The following is a 22,964-nucleotide window of genomic DNA, read 5'->3' on the forward strand; positions in this document are numbered from 1 at the left end:
CACTCACACTGTGTAATATATACAGGGTTAAACTCTCCTACATACACATTGTGTAATATATACAGAGTTAAACTCTCCAACACTCACACTGTGAAATATATAAAGGGTTAAACTCTCCTATACACACACTGTGTAATATATACAGAGTTAAATTCTCCAACAATCACACTGTGTAATATATACAGAGTTAAACTCTCCTACACACACACTGTGTAATAAATACAGAGTTAAACTCTACTACACACACACTGTGTAATATATACAGAGTTAAACTCCCCTACACACACACTGTGTAATATATACAGAGTTAAACTCCCCTACACACACACTGTGTAATATATGCAGGGTTAAACTCTCCGACACACACACTGTGTAATATATACATGGTTAAACTCTGCTCCACACACACTGTGTAATATATACAGAGTGAAACTCCCCTACACACACACTGTGTAATATATACAGAGATAAATTCTCCTACACACACACTGTGCAATATATGCAGAGTTAAAATCTCCTGCACACACACTGTGCAATATATACAGAGGTAAACTCTCCTGCACACACACAGTGTAATATATACAGAGTTAAACTCCCCTACACACACACTGTGTAATATATACAGAGTTAAAATCTCCTACACACACACTGCGCAATATATAGAGGGTTAAACTCTCCTACACACACACTGTGTAATATATACAGACTTAAACTATCCTACACACATACTGTGTAATATATACAGAGTTAAACTCTCCTACACACACGTTGTGTAATATATAGAGGGTTAAACTCTCCTGCACACACACTGTGTAATAAATACAGAGTTAAACTCTCCTACACACACACTGTGTAATATATACAGAGTTAAACTCTCCTACACTCACACTGTGAAATATATAAAGTGTTAAACTCTCCTACACACACACTGTGTAATATATACAGAGTTAAACTGTCCTGCAAACTCACTGTGTAATATATACAGAGTTAAACTCTCCGACACACACACTGTGTAATATATACTGAGTTAAACTCTCCTACACACACACACTGTGTAATATATACAGAGTTAAACTCTCCTACACACACACTGTGTAATATATACAGAGTTAAACTCTCCTACACACACACTGTGTAATATATGCAGAGTTAAACTCTCCTACACACACACTGTGTAATATATACAGAGTTAAACTCTCCTACACACACACTGTGTAATATATACAGAGTTAAACTCTGCTACACACACACTGTGTAATATATACAGAGTTAAACTCTCCTACACACACACTGAGTAATATATACAGAGTTAAGCTCTCCTACACACACACTGTGTAATATATACAGAGTTAAACTCCCCTACATACACACTGAGTAATATATACAGAGTTAAACTCTCCAACACACACATTGTGTAATATATACAGAGTTAAACTCTCCTACACACACACTGTGTAATATATACAGAGTTAAACTCCCCTACATACACACTGTGTAATAAATACAGAGTTAAACTCTCCTACACACACACTGTGTAATAGATACAGAGTTAAACTCTCCTACACACACACTGTGTAATATATACAGAGTTAAACTCTCCTACACACACACTGTGTAATATATAGAGTTAAACTCTCCGACACACACACTGTGTAATATATACAGAGTTAAACTCTCCTACACACACACTGTGTAATATATACAGAGTTAAACTCTCCTACACACACACTGTGTAATATATACAGAGTTAAACTCCCCTACATACACACTGTGTAATATATACAGAGTTAAACTCTCCAACACACACACTGTGTAATATATACAGAGTTAAACTCTCCTACACACACACTGTGTAATATATACAGAGTTAAACTCTCCTACACACACACTGTGTAATATATACAGAGTTAAACTCTCCTACACTCACACTGCATAAAATATACAGGGTTAAACTCTCCTACACACACACTGTGTAATATATACAGAGTTAAACTCTCCTACACTCCCACTGTGTAATATATACAGAGTTAAACTCGCCTACACACATACTGTGTAATATATAGAGGGTTAAACTCTCCTACACACACACTGTGTAATATATACAGAGTTAAACTCTCCTACACACACAGTGTGTAATATATACAGGGTTAAACTCTCCTGCACACACACTGTGTAATATTTGCAGGGTTAAATTCTCCTACACACACTTTGTGTAATATTTACAGAGTTAAACTCTCCAACGCACACACTGTGTAATATATGCAGAGTTAAACTCTCCCACACTCACACTGTGTAATATATACAGAGTTAAACTCTCCAACACTCACACTGTGAAATATATAAAGGGTTAAACTCTCCTACACACACACTGCGCAATATATAGAGGGTTAAACTCTACTACACACACACTGTGTAATATATATAGAGTTAAACTCTCCTACACACACACTGTGTAATATATACAGAGTTAAACACCCCGACACACACACTGTGTAATATATACAGAGTTAAACTCTCTTACACACACACTGTGTAATATATACAGAGTTAAACTCTCCTACACACACACTGTGTAATATATACAGAGTTAAACTCCGCTACACACACACTGTGTAATATATACAGTGTTAAATTCTCCTACACTCACACTGTGTAATATATACAGGGTTAAACTCTCCTACATACACATTGTGTAATATATACAGAGTTAAACTCTCCAACACTCACACTGTGAAATATATAAAGGGTTAAACTCTCCTATACACACACTGTGTAATATATACAGAGTTAAATTCTCCTACAATCACACTGTGTAATATATACAGAGTTAAACTCTCCTACACACACACTGTGTAATAAATACAGTGTTAAACTCTACTACACACACACTGTGTAATATATACAGAGTTAAACTCCCCTACACACACACTGTGTAATATATACAGAGTTAAACTCCCCTACACACACACTGTGTAATATATGCAGGGTTAAACTCTCCGACACACGCACTGTGTAATATATACATGGTTAAACTCTGCTCCACACACACTGTGTAATATATACAGAGTGAAACTCCCCTACACACACACTGTGTAATATATACAGAGATAAATTCTCCTACACACACACTGTGCAATATATGCAGAGTTAAAATCTCCTGCACACACACTGTGCAATATATACAGAGGTAAACTCTCCTGCACACACACAGTGTAATATATACAGAGTTAAACTCCCCTACACACACACTGTGTAATATATACAGAGTTAAAATATCCTACACACACACTGCGCAATATATAGAGGGTTAAACTCTCCTACACAGACACTGTGTAATATATACAGACTTCAACTATCCTACACACATACTGTGTAATATATACAGAGTTAAACTCTCCTACACACACGTTGTGTAATATATAGAGGGTTAAACTCTCCTGCACACACACTGTGTAATATATACAGAGTTAAACTCTCCTACACACACACTGTGTAATATATACAGAGTTAAACTCTCCTACACTCACACTGCGAAATATATAAAGTGTTAAACTCTCCTACACACACACTGTGTAATATATACAGAGTTAAACTGTCCTGCAAACTCACTGAGTAATATATACAGAGTTAAACTCTCCTACACACACACTGTGTAATACATACAGAGTTAAACTCTCCGACACACACACGGTGTAATATATACTGAGTTAAACTCTCCTACACACACACACTGTGTAATATATACAGAGTTAAACTCTCCTACACACACACTGTGTAATATATACAGAGTTAAACTCTCCTACACACACACTGTGTAATATATGCAGAGTTAAACTCTCCTACACACACACTGTGTAATATATACAGAGTTAAACTCTCCTACACACACACTGTGTAATATATACAGAGTTAAACTCTCCTACACACACACTGTGTAATATATACAGAGTTAAACTCCCCTACACACACACCGTGTAATATATACAGGGTTAAACTCCCCTACACACTCACTGTGTAATATATACAGAGTTAAACTCTCCTACACACACACTGAGTAATATATACAGAGTTAAACTCTCCTACACACACACTGTGTAATATATACAGAGTTAAACTCCCCTACATACACACTGTGTAATATATACAGAGTTAAACTCTCCAACACACACATTGTGTAATATATACAGAGTTAAACTCTCCTACACACACACTGTGTAATATATACAGAGTTAAACTCCCCTACATACACACTGTGTAATATATACAGAGTTAAACTCTCCTACACACACACTGTGTAATAGATACAGAGTTAAACTCTCCTACACACACACTGTGTAATATATACAGAGTTAAACTCTCCTACACACACACTGTGTAATATATAGAGTTAAACTCTCCGACACACACACTGTGTAATATATACAGAGTTAAACTCTCCTACACACACACTGTGTAATATATACAGAGTTAAACTCTCCTACACACACACTGTGTAATATATACAGAGTTAAACTCTCCCACACACACTGTGTAATATATACAGAGTTAAACTCTCCTACACACTCACTGTGTAATATATACAGAGTTAAACTCTCCTACACACACACTGTGTAATATATACAGGGTTAAACTCTCCGACACACACACTGTGTAATATATACAGAGTTAAACTCTCCTACACACACACTGTGTAATATATACAGGGTTTATCTCTCCGACACACACACTGTGTAATATATACAGAGTTAAACTCTCCTACACACACACTGTGTAATATATACAGAGATAAACTCCCCTACACACACACTGTGTAATATATACAGAGTTAAACTCTCCTACACCCACACTGTGTAATATATACAGAGTTAAAATCTCCTACACACTCACTGTGTAATATATACAGAGTTAAACTCTCCTACACACACACTGTGTAATATATACAGAGTTAAACTCTCCTACACACACACACTGTGTTATATATACAGAGTTAAACTCTCCTACACACACACTGTGTAATATATACAGAGTTAAACTCTCCTACACACACACAGTGTAATATATACAGAGTTAAACTCTCCTACACACACACTGTGTAATATATACATGGTTAAACTCTGCTCCACACACACTGTGTAATATATACAGAGTGAAACTCCCCTACACACACACTGTGTAATATATACAGAGATAAATTCTCCTACACACACACTGTGCAATATATGCAGAGTTAAAATCTCCTGCACACACACTGTGCAATATATACAGAGGTAAACTCCCCTGCACACACACAGTGTAATATATACAGAGTTAAACTCCCCTGCACACACACTGTGTAATATATACAGAGTTAAAATCTCCTACACACACACTGCGCAATATATAGAGGGTTAAACTCTCCTACACACACACTATGTAATATATACAGACTTAAACTATCCTACACACATACTGTGTAATATATACAGAGTTAAACTCTCCTACACACACGTTGTGTAATATATAGAGGGTTAAACTCTCCTGCACACACTCTGTGTAATATATACAGAGTTAAACTCTCCTACACACACACTGTGTAATATATACAGAGTTAAACTCTCCGACACTCACACTGTGAAATATATAAAGGGTTAAACTCTCCTACACACACACTGTGTAATATATACAGAGTTAAACTGTCCTGCAAACTCACTGTGTAATATATACAGAGTTAAACTCTCCTACACACACACTGTGTAATATATACAGAGTTAAACTCTCCGACACACACAATGTGTAATATATACAGAGTTAAACTCTCCTACACACACACACTGTGTAATATATACAGAGTTAAACTCTCCTACACACACACTGTGTAATATATACAGAGTTCAACTCTCCTACACACACACTGTGCAATATATGCAGAGTTAAACTCTCCTACACACACACTGTGTAATATATACAGAGTTAAACTCTCCTACACAAACACTGTGTAATATATACAGAGTTAAACTCTCCTACACACACACTGTGTAATATATACAGAGTTAAACTCCCCTACACACACACTGTGTAATATATACAGGGTTAAACTCCCCTACACACTCACTGTGTAATATATACAGAGTTAAACTCTCCTACACACACACTGAGTAATATATACAGAGTTAAACTCTCCTACACACACACTGTGTAATATATACAGAGTTAAACTCCCCTACATACACACAGTGTAATATATACAGAGTTAAACTCTCCAACACACACACTGTGTAATATATACAGAGTTAAACTCTCCTACACACACACTGTGTAATATATACAGAGTTAAACTCCCCTACATACACACTGTGTAATATATACAGAGTTAAACTCTCCTACACACACACTGTGTAATAGATACAGAGTTAAACTCTCCTACACACACACTGTGTAATATATACAGAGTTAAACTCTCCTACACACACACTGTGTTATATATACAGAGTTAAACTCTCCTACACACACACTGTGTAATATATACAGAGTTAAACTCTCCTACACACACACTGTGTAATATATACAGAGTTAAACTCTCCGACACACACACTGTGTAATATATACAGAGTTAAACTCTCCTACACACACACTGTGTCATATATACAGAGTTAAACTCTCCTACACACACACTGTGTAATATATACAGAGTTAAACTCTCCTACACACACACTGTGTCATATATACAGAGTTAAACTCTCCTACACACACACTGTGTAATATATACAGAGTTAAACTCTCCGACACACACACTGTGTAATATATACAGAGTTAAACTCTCCTACACACACACTGTGTAATATATACAGAGTTAAACTCTCCTACACACACACTGTGTCATATATACAGAGTTAAACTCTCCTACACACACACTGTGTAAAAAATACAGAGTTAAACTCCCCTACACACACACTGTGTAATATATACAGGGTTAAACTCCCCTACACACTCACTGTGTTATATATACAGAGTTAAACTCTCCTACACACACACTGAGTAATATATACAGAGTTAAACTCTCCTACACACACACTGTGTAATATATACAGAGTTAAACTCCCCTACATACACACTGTGTAATATATACAGAGTTAAACTCTCCAACACACACACTGTGTAATATATATTAAAAGTTAAACTCTCCTACACACACACTGTGTAATATATACAGAGTTAAACTCCCCTACATACACACTGTGTAATATATACAGAGTTAAACTCTCCTACACACACAATGTGTAATAGATACAGAGTTAAACTCTCCTACACACACACTGTGTAATATATACAGAGTTAAAATCTCCTACACACACACTGTGTTATATATACAGAGTTAAACTCTCCTACACACACACTGTGTAATATATAGAGTTAAACTCTCCTACATACACACTGTGTAATATATACTGAGTTAAACTCTCCTACACACACACTGTGTAATATATACAGAGTTAAACTCTCCTACACACACACTGTGTAATATATACAGAGTTCAACTCTCCGACACACACACTGTGTAATATATACAGAGTTAAACTCTCCTACACACACACTGTGTAATATATACAGAGTTAAACTCTCCTACACACACACTGTGTAATATATACAGAGTTAAACTCTCCGACACACTCACTGTGTAATATATACAGAGTTAAACTCTCCTACACACACACTGTGTAATATATACAGGGTTAAACTCTCCGACACACACACTGTGTAATATATACAGAGTTAAACTCTCCTACACACACACTGTGTAATATATACAGGGTTAAACTCTCCGACACACACACTGTATAATATATACAGAGTTAAACTCTCCTACACACACACTGTGTAATATATACAGAGATAAACTCCCCTACACACACACTGTGTAATATATACAGAGTTAAACTCTCCTACACACACACTGTGTAATATATACAGAGTTAAACTCTCCTACACACTCACTGTGTAATATATACAGAGTTAAACTCTCCTACACACACACTGTGTAATATATACAGAGTTAAACTCTCCTACTCACACACTGTGTAATATATGCAGAGTTAAACTCTCCTACACACACACTGTGTAATATATACAGAGTTAAACTCTCCTGCACACACACTGTGCAAGATATACAGAGTTAAACTCTCCTACACACACACTGTGTAATATATACAGAGTTAAACTCTCCTACACACACACTGTGTAATATATACAGAGTTAAACTCTCGTACACACACTCTGTGTAATATATACAGAGTGAAACTCTACTACACACACACTGTGTAATATATACAGAGTTAAACTCTCCTACACACACACTGTGTAATATATACAGGGTTAAACTCCCCTACACACACACTGTGTAATATATACAGAGTTGAACTCCCCTACACACACACTGTGTAATTTATACAGGGTTAAACTCTCCAACACACACACTGTGTAATATATACAGAGTTAAACTCTCCTACACACACACTGTGTAATATATACAGAGTTAAACTCTCCTACACACACACTGTGTAATATATACAGAGTTAAACTCCCCTACATACACACTGTGTAATATATACAGAGTTAAACTCTCCAACACACACACTGTGTAATATATACAGAGTTAAACTCTCCTACACACACACTGTGTAATATATACTGACTTAAACTCTCCTACACACACACTGTGTTATATATACAGAGTTAAACTCTCCTACACACACACTGTGTAATATATACAGAGTTAAACTCTCCTACACACACACTGTGTAATATATACAGAGTTAAACTCTCCGACACACACACTGTGTAATATATACAGAGTTAAACTCTCCTACACACACACTGTGTAATATATACAGAGTTAAACTCTCCTACACACACACTGTGTCATATATACAGAGTTAAACTCTCCTACACACACACTGTGTAATATATACAGAGTTAAACTCTCCTGCACACACACTGTGTAATATATACAGAGTTAAACTCTCCTACACACACACTGTGTAATATATACAGAGTTAAACTCTCCTACACACACACTGTGTAATATATACAGAGTTAAACTCTCCTGCACACACACTGTGTAATATATACAGAGTTAAACTCCCCTACACACACACTGTGTAATATATACAGAGTTAAACTCTCCTACACACACACTGTGTAATATATACAGAGTTAAACTCTCCTACACACACACTGTGTAATATATACAGAGTTAAACTCTCCTACACACACTGTGTAATATATACAGAGTTAAACTCTCCGACACACACACTGTGTAATATATACAGAGTTAAACTCTCCTCCACACACACTGTGTAATATATACAGAGTTAAACTCTCCGACACACACACTGTGTAATATATACAGAGTTAAACTCTCCTACACACACACTGTGTAATATATACAGGGTTAAACTCTCCGACACACACACTGTGTAATATATACAGAGTTAAACTCTCCTACACACACACTGTGTCATATATACAGAGTTAAACTCTCCTACACACACACTGTGTAATATATACAGAGTTAAACTCTCCTATACACACACTGTGTAATATATACAGAGTTAAACTCTCCTACACACACACTGTGTAATATATACAGAGTTAAACTCTCCTCCACACACACTGTGTAATATATACAGAGTCAAACTCTCCTGCACACACACTGTGTAATATATACAGAGTTAAACTCTCCGACACACACACTGTGTAATATATACAGAGTTAAACTCTCCTACACGCACAGTGTGTAATATATACAGAGTTAAACTCTCCTACACACACACTGTGCAATATATAGAGGGTTCAACTCTCCTACACACACACTGTGTAATATATACAGGGTTAAACTCCCCTACACACGCACTGTGTAATATATACAGAGTTAAACTCTCCTACACACACACTGTGTAATATATACAGAGTTAAACTCTCCTACATACATACTCTGTAATATATACAGGGTTAAACTCTCCTACACACACTGTGTAATATATACAGAGTTAAACTCTCCTACCCACACACTGTGTAATATATACAGAGTTAAACTCTCCTACACACACACTGTGTAATATAAACAGAGTTTAACTCTCCTACACACACACTGTGTAATATATACAGAGTTAAACTCTCCTACACATACACTGTGTAATACATACAGAGTCAAACTCCCCGACACACACACTGTGTAATATATACAGAGTTAAACTCTCCTACACACACACTGTGTAATATATACAGAGTTAAACTCTACTACACACACACTGTGTAATATATACAGAGTTAAACTCCCCTACACACACACTGTGTAATATATACAGAGTTAAACTCTCCTACACACACACTGTGTAATATATACAGAGTTAAACTCTCCTGCACACACACTGTGTAATATATACAGAGTTAAACTCTCCTACACACACACTGTGTAATATATACAGAGTTAAACTCTCCTACACACACACTGTGTAATATATACAGAGTTAAACTCTCCTACACACTCACTGTGTAATATATACAGAGTTAAACTCCCCTACACACAGACTGTGTAATATATACAGAGTTAAACTCCCCTACACACAGACTGTGTAATATATACAGAGTTAAACTCTCCAACACACACACTGTGTAATATATACAGAGTTAAACTCTCCTACACACACACTGTGTAATATATACAGAGTTAAACTCTCCTACACACACTGTGTAATATATACAGAGTTAAACTCTCCTACACACACACTGTGTAATATATAGAGGGTTAAACTCTCCGACACACACACTGTGTAATATATACAGAGTTAAACTCTCCTGCACGCACACTGTGTAATATATACAGAGTTAAACTCTCCTACACACACACTGTGTAATATGTACAGAGTTAAATTCTCCTACACACACACTGTGTAATATATACAGAGTTAAACTCTCCTACACACACACTGTGTAATATATACAGAGTTAAACTCTCCGACACACACACTGTGTAATATATACAGAGTTAAACTCTCCAACACACACACTGTGTAATATATACAGAGTTAAACTCTCCTACACACACACTGTGTAATATATACAGAGTTAAACTCTCCTGCACACACACTGTGTAATATATACAGAGTTAAACTCTCCTACACACACACTGTGCAATATATACAGGGTTAAACTCTCCGACACACACACTGTGTAATATATACAGGGTTAAACTCTCCTACACACACACTGTGTAATATATACAGAGTTAAACTCTCCTACACACACACTGTGTAATATATACAGAGTTAAACTCTCCTACACACACACTGTGTAATATATACAGAGTTAAACACTCCTACACACACACTGTGTAATATATACTGGCTTAGACTCTCATTGCCATGTGCTTTTCGATAAACACATCTTTATTTATTCACAGCTGAGAATTAAATATTCCACTGGTGGGCCCGTTGCTAACGCTTCAATCACACTGTTCAACTCAGCCAAACCCGGTTCACAGATAGTAACCTCAGATCAGAACGGGATTGCATCATTCTCAATGGATACCTCATCCTGGGAGGCTGATCCCGTCACCTTCATGGTGAGCTCAGTTCCATCACGTCACTGAGCAGTATGGCGGCAGCATTGTAATGTGATCCCAATGGTGGATAATATGTGGGGGTTTACAGAGGGTATCAGGGACTGAGTGGATAATGAGATGGGGTTTATAGAGGGTATCAGGGTCTGAGTGGATAATGAGAGGGGGTTTATAGAGGGTATCAGGGTCTGAGTGGATAATGAGAGGGGGTTTATAGAGGGTATCAGGGACTGAGTGGATAATGAGAGGTGGTTTATAGAGGGTATCAGGGTCTGAGTGGATAATGAGAGGGGGTTTATAGAGGGTATCAGGGACTGAGTGGATAATGAGAGGGGGATTATAGAGGGTATCAGGGACTGAGTGGATAATGAGAGGGGGTTTATAGAGGGTATCAGGGACTGAGTGGATAATGAGAGGGGGTTTATAGAGGGTATCAGGGACTGAGTGGATAATGAGAGGGGTTTTATAGAGGGTATCAGGGACTGAGTGGATAATGAGAGGGGTTTATAGAGGGTATCAGGTACTGAGTGGATAATGAGAGGGGGTTTATAGAGGGTATCAGGTACTGAGTGGATAATGAGAGGGTGTTTATAGAGGGTATCAGGTACTGAGTGGATAATGAGAGGGGGTTTATAGAGGGTATCAGGGACTGAGTGGATAATGAGAGGGGGTTTATAGAGGGTCTCAGGGTCTGAGTGGATAATGAGAGGGGGTTTATAGAGGGTATCAGGGTCTGAGTGGATAATGAGAGGGGGTTTATAGAGGGTATCAGGTACTGAGTGGATAATGAGAGGGGGTTTATAGAGGGTATCAGGGTCTGAGTGGATAATGAGAGGGGGTTTATGGAGGGTATCAGGTACTGAGTGGATAATGAGAGGGGGTTTATAGAGGGTATCAGGGACTGAGTGGATAATGAGAGGGGGATTATAGAGGGTATCAGGGTCTGAGTGGATAATGAGAGGGGGTTTATAGAGGGTATCAGGGAGTGAGTGGATAATAAGAGGGGGTTTATAGAGGGTATCAGGGACTGAGTGGATAATGAGAGGGGGTTTATAGAGGGTATCAGGGACTGAGTGGATAATGAGAGGGGATTTATAGAGGGTATCAGGGACTGAGTGGAGAATGAGAGGGGGTTTATAGAGGGTATCAGGGACTGAGTGGATAATGAGAGGGGGTTTATAGAGGGTATCAGGGACTGAGTGAATAATGAGAGGGGGTTTATAGAGGGTATCAGGGACTGAGTGGATAATGAGAGGGGGTTTATAGAGGGTATCAGGGTCTGAGTGGATAATGAGAGGGGGTTTATACAGGGTATCAGGGACTGAGTGGATAATGAGAGGGGGTTTATAGAGGGTATCAGGGACTGAGTGGATAATGAGAGGGGGTTTATAGAGGGTATCAGGGACTGAGTGGAGAATGAGAGGGGGTTTATAGTGTGTATCAGGGTCTGAGTGGATAATGAGAGGGGGTTTATAGAGGGCATCAGGGTCTGAGTGGATAATGAGAGGGGGTTTATACAGGGTATCAGGGACTGAGTGGATAATGAGAGGGGGTTTATAGAGGGTATCAGGGACTGAGTGGATAATGAGAGGGGGTTTATAGAGGGTATCAGGGACTGAGTGGATAATGAGAGGGGGTTTATAGAGGGTATCAGGGACTGAGTGGATAATGAGAGGGGGTTTATAGAGGGTATCAGGGACTGAGTGGATAATGAGAGGGGGTTTATAGAGGTTATCAGGGACTGAGTGGATAATGAGACGGGGTTTATAGAGGGTATCAGGGTCTGAGTGGATAATGAGAGGGGGATTTATAGAGGGTATCAGGGACTGAGTGGATAATGAGAGGGTGTTTATAGAGGGGGTTAAGGACTGAGTGGATAATGAGAGGGGGTTTATAGAGGGTTTCAGGTACTGAGTGGATAATGAGAGGGGGTTTATAGAGGGTATCAGGGTCTGACTGGATAATGAGAGGGGGTTTATAGAGGGTATCAGGGAGTGAGTGGATAATAAGAGGGGGTTTATAGAGGGTATCAGGGACTGAGTGGATAATGAGAGGGGGTTTATAGAGGGTATCAGGGACTGAGTGGATAATGAGAGGGGGTTTATAGAGGGTATCAGGGACTGAGTGGATAATGAGAGGGGGTTTATAGAGGGTATCAGGGTCTGAGTGGATAATGAGAGGGGGTTTATAGAGGGTATCAGGGACTGAGTGGATAATGAGAGGGGGTTTATAGAGGGTATCAGGGACTGAGTGGATAATGAGAGGGGGTTTATAGAGGGTATCAGGGACTGAGTGGATAATGAGAGGGGGTTTATAGAGGGTATCAGGGACTGAGTGGATAATGAGAGGGGGTTTATAGAGGGTATCAGGGTCTGAGTGGATAATGAGAGGGGGTTTATAGAGGGTATCAGGGACTGAGTGGATAATGAGAGGGGGTTTATAGAGGGTATCAGGGACTGAGTGGATAATGAGAGGGGGTTTATAGAGGGTATCAGGGACTGAGTGGATAATGAGAGGGGGTTTATAGAGGGTATCAGGGTCTGAGTGGATAACGAGAGGGGGTTAAAAAGCGTATCAGGGTCTGAATGAATAATGATAGGGGGTTTATAGAGGTTGTCAGGGTCTGAGTGGAAAATGAGAGGGGGTTTATAGAGGGTATCAGGGTCTGAGTGGATAATGAGAGGGGGTTTATAGAGGTTGTCAGGGTCTGAGTGGATAATGAGAGGGGGTTTATAGAGGTTGTCAGGGTCTGAGTGGATAATGAGAGGGGGTTTATAGAGGGTATCAGGGAGTGAGTGGATAATAAGAGGGGGTTTATAGAGGGTATCAGGGACTGAGTGGATAACGAGAGGGGGTTTATAGAGGGTATCAGGGAATGAGTGGATAATGAGAGGGGGTTTATAGAGGGTATCAGGGACTGAGTGGATAATGAGAGGGGGTTTATAGAGGGTATCAGGGTCTGAGTGGATAATGAGAGGGGGTTTATAGAGGGTATCAGGGACTGAGTGGATAATGAGAGGGGGTTTATAGAGGGTATCAGGGACTGAGTGGATAATGAGAGGGGGTTTATAGAGGGTATCAGGGACTGAGTGGATAATGAGAGGGGGTTTATAGAGGGTATCAGGGACTGAGTGGATAATGAGAGGGGGTTTATAGAGGGTATCAGGGTCTGAGTGGATAATGAGAGGGGGGTTTATAGAGGGTATCAGGGTCTGAGTGGATAATGAGAGGGGGTTTATAGAGGGTATCAGGGACTGAGTGGATAATGAGAGGGGGTTTATAGAGGGTATCAGGGACTGAGTGGATAATGAGAGGGGGTTTATAGAGGGTATCAGGGTCTGAGTGGATAACGAGAGGGGGTTAAAAAGCGTATCAGGGTCTGAATGAATAATGGTAGGGGGTTTATAGAGGTTGTCAGGGTCTGAGTGGAAAATGAGAGGGGGTTTATAGAGGGTATCAGGGTCTGAGTGGATAATGAGAGGGGGTTTATAGAGGTTGTCAGGGTCTGAGTGGATAATGAGAGGGGGTTTATAGACGGTATCAGGGTCTGAGTGGATAATGAGAGGGGGTTTATAGAGGTTGTCAGGGTCTGAGTGGATAATGAGAGGGGGTTTATAGAGGGTATCAGGGTCTGAGTGGATAATGAGAGGGGGTTTATAGAGGGTATCAGGGACTGAGTGGATAATGAGAGGGGGGTTTATAGAGGGTATCAGGGTCTGAGTGGATAATGAGAGGGGGTTTATAGAGGGTATCAGGGACTGAGTGGATAATGAGAGGGGGTTTATAGAGGTTGTCAGGGTCTGAGTGGATAATGAGAGGGGGTTTATAGAGGGTATCAGGCTCTGAGTGGATAATGAGAGGGGGTTTATAGAGGGTATCAGGCTCTGAGTGGATAATGAGAGGGGGTTTATAGAGGGTATCAGGCTCTGAGTGGATAATGAGAGGGGGTTTATAGAGGGTATCACGGACTGAGTGGATAATGAGAGGGGGTTTATAGAGGGTATCAGGCTCTGAGTGGATAATGAGAGGGGGTTTATAGAGGGTATCAGGGTCTGAGTGGATAATGAGAGGGGGTTTATAGAGGTTGTCAGGGTCTGAGTGGATAATGAGAGGGGGTTTATAGAGGGTATCAGGGTCTGAGTGGATAATGAGAGGGGGTTTATAGAGGGTATCAGGGACTGAGTGGATAATGAGAGGGGGGTTTATAGAGGGTATCAGGGACTGAGTGGATAATGAGAGGGGGTTTATAGAGGGTATCAGGGTCTGAGTGGATAATGAGAGGGGGTTTATAGAGGGTATCAGGGACTGAGTGGATAATGAGAGGGGGTTTATAGAGGGTATCAGGGACTGAGTGTATAATGAGAGGGGGGTTTATAGAGGGTATCAGGGACTGAGTGGATAATGAGAGGGGGTTTATAGAGGGTATCAGGGACTGAGTGGATAATGAGAGGGGGTTTATAGAGGGTATCAGGGTCTGAGTGGATAATGAGAGGGGGTTTATAGAGGGTATCAGGGACTGAGGGGATAATGAGAGGGGGTTTATAGAGGGTCTCAGGGTCTGAGTGGATAATGAGAGGGGGTTTATAGAGGGTATCAGGGTCTGAGTGGATAATGAGAGGGGGTTTATAGAGGGTATCAGGGACTGAGGGGATAATGAGGGGGTTTATAGAGGGTATCAGGTACTGAGTGGATAATGAGAGGGGGTTTATAGAGGGTATCAGGGTCTGAGTGGATAATGAGAGGGGGTTTATAGAGGGTATCAGGGACTGAGTGGATAATGAGAGGGGGTTTATAGAGGGTATCAGGGACTGAGTGGATAATGAGAGGGGGTTTATAGAGGGTATCAGGGTCTGAGTGGATAATGAGAGGGGGTTTATAGAGGGTATCAGAGTCTGAGTGGATAATGAGAGGTCGTTTATGGAGGGTATCAGGGACTGAGTGGATAATGAGAGGGGGTTTATAGAGGGTATCAGGGACTGAGTGGATAATGAGAGGGGGTATATAGAGGGTATCAGGTACTGAGTGGATAATGAGAGAGGGTTTATAGAGGGTATCACGGACTGAGTGGATAATGAGAGGGGGTTTATAGAGGGTATCAGGGTCTGAGTGGATAATGAGAGGGGGTTTATAGAGGGTATCAGGGACTGAGTGGATAATGAGAGGGGGTTTATAGAGGGTATCAGGGTCTGAGTGGATAATGAGAGGGGGTTTATAGAGGGTATCAGGGACTGAGTGGATAATGAGAGGGGGTTTATAGAGGGTATCAGGTACTGAGTGGATAATGAGAGAGGGTTTATAGAGGGTATCACGGACTGAGTGGATAATGAGAGGGGGTTTATAGAGGGTATCAGGGTCTGAGTGGATAATGAGATGGGGTTTATAGAGGGTATCAGGGTCTGAGTGGATAATGAGAGGGGGTTTATAGAGGGTATCAGGGACTGAGTGGATAATGAGAGGGGGTTTATAGAGGGTATCAGGGTCTGAGTGGATAATGAGAGGGGGTTTATAGAGGGTATCAGGGACTGAGTGGATAATGAGAGGGGGTTTATAGAGGGTATCAGGGTCTGAGTGGATAATGAGAGGGGGTTTATAGAGGGTATCAGGGTCTGAGTGGATAATGAGAGGGGGTTTATAGAGGGTATCAGGGACTGAGTGGATAATGAGAGGGGGTTTATAGAGGGTATCAGGGACTGAGTGGATAATGAGAGGGGGTTTATAGAGGGTATCAGGGACTGAGTGGATAATGAGAGGGGGTTTATAGAGGGTATCAGGGTCTGAGTGGATAATGAGAGGGGGTTTATGGAGGGTATCAGGGTCTGAGTGGATAATGAGAGGGGGTTTATAGAGGGTATCAGGGTCTGAGTGGATAATGAGAGGGGAATTTATAGAGGGTATCAGGGACTGAGTGGATAATGAGAGGGGGTTTATAGAGGGTATCAGGTACTGAGTGGATAATGAGAGGGGGTTTATAGAGGGTATCAGAGTCTGAGTGGATAATGAGAGGGGGTTGATGGATGGTATCAGGGTCTGAGTGGATAATGAGAGGGGGTTTATAGAGGGTATCAGGGTCTGAATGGATAATGAGAGGGGGTTTATAGAGGGTATCAGGGTCTGAGTGGATAATGAGAGTGGGAATTTATAGAGGGTATCAGGGACTGAGTGGATAATGAGAGGGGGTTTATAGAGGGTATCAGGGTCTGAGTGGATAATGAGAGGGGGTTTATGGAGGGTATCAGGGTCTGAGTGGATAATGAGAGAGGGTTTATAGAGGGTATCAGGGTCTGAGTGGATAATGAGAGGGGGTTTATAGAGGGTATCAGGGACTGAGTGGATAATGAGAGGGGGTTTATAGAGGTATCAGGTACTGAGTGGATAATGAGAGGGGGTTTATAGAGGTATCAGGTACTGAGTGGATAATGAGAGGGGGTTTATGGAGGGTATCAGGGTCTGAGTGGATAATGAGAGGGGGTTTATAGAGGGTATCAGGGTCTGAGTGGATAATGAGAGGGGGTTTATAGAGGGTATCAGGGAATGAGTGGATAATGAGAGGGGGTTTATAGAGGGTATCAGGGACTGAGTGGATAATGGGAGGGGGTTTATAGAGGGTATCAGGGACTGAGTGGATAATGAGAGGGGGTTTATAGAGGGTATCAGGGACTGAGTGGATAATGAGAGGGGAATATATAGAGGGTATCAGGGTCTGAGTGGATAATGAGTGGGGGTTTATAGAGGGTATCAGGGACTGAGTGGATAATGAGAGGGGGTTTATAGAGGCTATCAGTGTCTGAGTGGATAATGAGAGGGGGTTTATAGAGGGTATCAGGGTCTGAGTGGATAATGAGAGGGGATTTATAGAGGGTATCAGGGACTGTGGATAATGAGAGGGGGTTTATAGAGGGTATCAGGGACTGAGTGGATAATGAGAGGGGGTTTATAGAGGGTATCAGGGACTGAGTGGATAATGAGAGGGGGTTTATAGAGGGTATCAGGGACTGAGTGGATAATGAGAGGGGGTTTATAGAGGGTATCAGGGTCTGAGTGGATAATGAGAGGGGGTTTATAGAGGGTATCAGGGTCTGAGTGGATAATGAGAGGGGGTTTATAGAGGGTATCAGGTACTGAGTGGATAATGATAGGGGGTTTATAGAGGGTATCAGGGTCTGAGTGGATAATGAGAGGGGGTTTATAGAGGGTATCAGGTACTGAGTGGATAATGAGAGGGGGTTTATAGAGGGTATCAGGGTCTGTGGATAATGAGAGGGGGTTTATAGAGGGTATCAGGGACTGAGTGGATAATGAGAGGGGGATTATAGAGGGTATCAGGGTCTGAGTGGATAATGAGAGGGGGTTTATAGAGGGTATCAGGGACTGAGTGGATAATGAGAGGGGGTTTATAGAGGGTATCAGGGACTGAGTGGATAATGAGAGTGGGTTTACAGAGGGCATCAGGGACTGAGTGGATAATGAGAGGGGGTTTATAGAGGGTATCAGGGTCTGAGTGGATAATGAGAGGGGGTTTATAGAGGGTATCAGGGTCTGAGTGGATAATGAGAGGGGGTTTATAGAGGGTATCAGGGACTGAGTGGATAATGAGAGGGGGTTTATAGAGGGTATCAGTGTCTGAGTGGATAATGAGAGGGGGTTTATAGAGGGTATCAGGTACTGAGTGGATAATGAGAGGGGGTTTATAGAGGGTATCAGGTACTGAGTGGATAATGAGAGGGGATTTATAGAGGGTATCAGGGACTGAGTGGATAATGAGAGGGTGTTTATAGAGGGTATCAGGTACTGAGTGGATAATGAGAGGGGGTTTATAGAGGGTATCAGGGACTGAGTGGATAATGAGAGGGGGTTTATAGAGGGTATCAGGGTCTGAGTGGATAATGAGAGGGGGTTTATAGAGGGTATCAGGGACTGAGTGGATAATGAGAGGGGGTTTATAGAGGGTATCAGGGACTGAGTGGATAATGAGAGGGGGTTTATAGAGGGTATCAGGGACTGAGTGGATAATGAGAGGGGGTTTATAGAGGGTATCAGGGTCTGAGTGGATAATGAGAGGGGGTTTATAGAGGGTATCAGGGTCTGAGTGGATAATGAGAGGGGGATTTATATCGGCTATCAGGCTCTGAGTGGATAATGAGAGGGGGTTTATAGAGGGTATCAGGGTCTGAGTGGATAATGAGAGGGGGTTTATAGAGGGTATCAGGGTCTGAGTGGATAATGAGAGGGGTTTATAGAGGGTATCAGGGTCTGAGTGGATAATGAGAGGGGGTTTATAGAGGGTATCAGGGACTGAGTGGATAATGAGAGGGGGTTTATGGAGGGTATCAGGGAATGAGTGGATAATGAGAGGGGGTTTATAGAGGGTATCAGGGTCTGAGTGGATAATGAGAGGGGATTTATAGAGGGTATCAGGGTCTGAGTGGATAATGAGAGGGGGTATATAGAGGGTATCAGGGTCTGAGTGGATAATGAGAGGGGGTTTATAGAGGGTGTCAGGGACTGAGTGGATAATGAGAGGGGGTTTATAGAGGGTATCAGGGACTGAGTGGATAATGAGAGGGGGTTTATAGAGGGTATCAGGTACTGAGTGGATAATGAGAGAGGGTTTATAGAGGGTATCAGGGTCTGAGTGGATAATGAGAGGGGGTTTATAGAGGGTATCAGGGTCTGAGTGTATAATGAGAGGGGGTTTATAGAGGGTATCAGGGACTGAGTGGATAATGAGAGGGGAATTTATAGAGGGTATCAGGTACTGAGTGGATAATGAGAGGGGGTTTATAGAGGGTATCAGGGACTGAGTGGATAATGAGAGGGGAATATATAGAGGGTATCAGGGACTGAGTGGATAATGAGAGGGGGTTTATAGAGGGTATCAGGTACTGAGTGGATAATGAGAGGGGGTTTATAGAGGGTGTCAGGGACTGAGTGGATAATGAGAGGGGGTTTATAGAGGGTGTCAGGGACTGAGTGGATAATGAGAGGGGGTTTATAGAGGGTATCAGGGTCTGAGTGGATAATGAGAGGGGGTTTATAGAGGGTATCAGGGTCTGAGTGGATAATGAGAGGGGGTTTATAGAGGGTATCTGGGTCTGAGTGGATAATGAGTGTGGATTTATAGAGGGTGTCAGGGACTGAGTGGATAGTGAGAGGGGGTTTATAGAGGTTATCAGGGACTGAGTGGATGATGAGAGGGGTTTTATAGAGGGTATCAGGGTCTGAGTGGATAATGAGAGGGGGTTTATAGAGGGTATCAGGGTCTGAGTGGATAATGAGAGGGGGTTTATAGAGGGTATCAGGGTCTGAGTGGATAATGAGAGGGGGTTTATGGAGGGTATCAGGTACTGAGTGGATAATGAGAGGGGGTTTATAGAGGGTATCAGGGACTGAGTGGTTAATGAGAGGGGGTTTATAGAGGGTATCAGGGTCAGAGTGGATAATGAGAGGGGGTTTATAGAGGGTATCAGGGACTGAGTGGATAATGAGAGGGGGTTTATAGAGGGTATCAGGGTCTGAGTGGATAATGAGAGGGGGTTTATAGAGGGTATCAGGGTCTGAGTGGATAATGAGAGGGGGTTTATGGAGGGTATCAGGTACTGAGTGGATAATGAGAGGGGGTTTATAGAGGGTAACAGGGTCTGAGTGTATAATGAGAGGGGGTTTATAGAGGGTATCAGGGACTGAGTGGATAATGAGAGGGGGTTTATAGAGGGTATCAGGGACTGAGTGGATAATGAGAGGGGGTTTATAGAGGGTATCAGGGTCTGAGTGGATAATGAGAGGGGGTTTATAGAGGGTATCAGGGTCTGAGTGGATAATGAGAGGGGGTTTATAGAGGGTATCAGGGACTGAGTGGATAATGAGAGGGGGTTTATAGAGGGTATCAGGGACTGAGTGGATAATGAGAGGGGGTTTATAGAGGGTATCAGGGACTGAGTGGATAATGAGAGGGGGTTTATAGAGGGTATCAGGGTCTGAGTGGATAATGAGAGGGGGTTTATAGAGGGTATCAGGGTCTGAGTGGATAATGAGAGGGGGTTTATGGAGGGTATCAGGGACTGAGTGGATAATGAGAGGGGGTTTATAGAGGGTATCAGGGACTGAGTGGATAATGAGAGGGGGTTTATAGAGGGTATCAGGGACTGAGTGGATAATGAGAGGGGGTTTATAGAGGGTATCAGGGTCTGAGTGGATAATGAGAGGGGGTTTATAGAGGGTATCAGGGACTGAGTGGATAATGAGAGGGGGTTTATAGAGGGTATCAGGGTCTGAGTGGATAATGAGAGGGGGTTTATAGAGGGTATCAGGGTCTGAGTGGATAATGAGAGGGGGTTTATGGAGGGTATCAGGTACTGAGTGGATAATGAGAGGGGGTTTATAGAGGGTAACAGGGTCTGAGTGTATAATGAGAGGGGGTTTATAGAGGGTATCAGGGACTGAGTGGATAATGAGAGGGGGTTTATAGAGGGTATCAGGGACTGAGTGGATAATGAGAGGGGGTTTATAGAGGGTATCAGGGTCTGAGTGGATAATGAGAGGGGGTTTATAGAGGGTATCAGGGTCTGAGTGGATAATGAGAGGGGGTTTATAGAGGGTATCAGGGACTGAGTGGATAATGAGAGGGGGTTTATAGAGGGTATCAGGGACTGAGTGGATAATGAGAGGGGGTTTATAGAGGGTATCAGGGACTGAGTGGATAATGAGAGGGGGTTTACAGAGGGCATCAGGGACTTAGTGGATAATGAGAGGGGGTTTATAGAGGGTATCAGGGTCTGAGTGGATAATGAGAGGGGGTTGATAGAGGATATCAGGGACTGAGTGGATATTGAGAGGGGGTTTATAGAGGGTATCAGTGTCTGAGTGGATAATGAGAGGGGGTTTATAGAGGGTATCAGGTACTGAGTGGATAATGAGAGGGGGTTTATAGAGGGTATCAGGTACTGAGTGGATAATGAGAGGGGGTTTATAGAGGGTATCAGGGACTGAATGGATAATGAGAGGGGGTTTATAGAGGGTATCAGGGTCTGAGTGGATAATGAGAGGGGGTTTATAGAGGGTATCAGGGTCTGAGTGGATAATGAGAGGGGGATTTATATTGGCTATCAGGCTCTGAGTGGATAATGAGAGGGGGTTTATAGAGGGTATCAGGGTCTGAGTGGATAATGAGAGGGGGATTTATATCGGCTATCAGGTACTGAGTGGATAATGAGAGGGGGTTTATAGAGGGTATCAGGGTCTGAGTGGATAATGAGAGGGGGTTTATAGAGGGTATCAGGGTCTGAGTGGATAATGAGAGGGGGTTTATAGAGGGTATCAGGGACTGAGTGGATAATGAGAGGGTGTTTATAGAGGGTATCAGGGTCTGAGT

At 41.6% G+C, this 22,964-nt stretch overlaps 1 protein-coding gene across 1 annotated transcript in view; it reads left to right on the forward strand.

Moving 5' to 3' along the window:
• The window catches only part of LOC137362118 (alpha-2-macroglobulin-like), a gene marked incomplete at its 3' end in the record, with an annotated part of 271,753 nt that overhangs the window by 242,926 nt on the left and 5,863 nt on the right, over window positions 1-22,964 (forward strand). Inside the window, exon 11 of the mRNA XM_068026622.1 lies at window positions 11,438-11,599. Within this exon, the coding sequence (XP_067882723.1) occupies window positions 11,438-11,599 (162 nt within the window). The remainder of the gene's footprint in view (window positions 1-11,437; window positions 11,600-22,964) is intronic.

The sequence above is a fragment of the Heterodontus francisci genome, unplaced genomic scaffold (genome assembly GCF_036365525.1).
Source record: "Heterodontus francisci isolate sHetFra1 unplaced genomic scaffold, sHetFra1.hap1 HAP1_SCAFFOLD_889, whole genome shotgun sequence".
In the NCBI taxonomy this organism is placed as follows: domain Eukaryota; kingdom Metazoa; phylum Chordata; class Chondrichthyes; order Heterodontiformes; family Heterodontidae; genus Heterodontus; species Heterodontus francisci.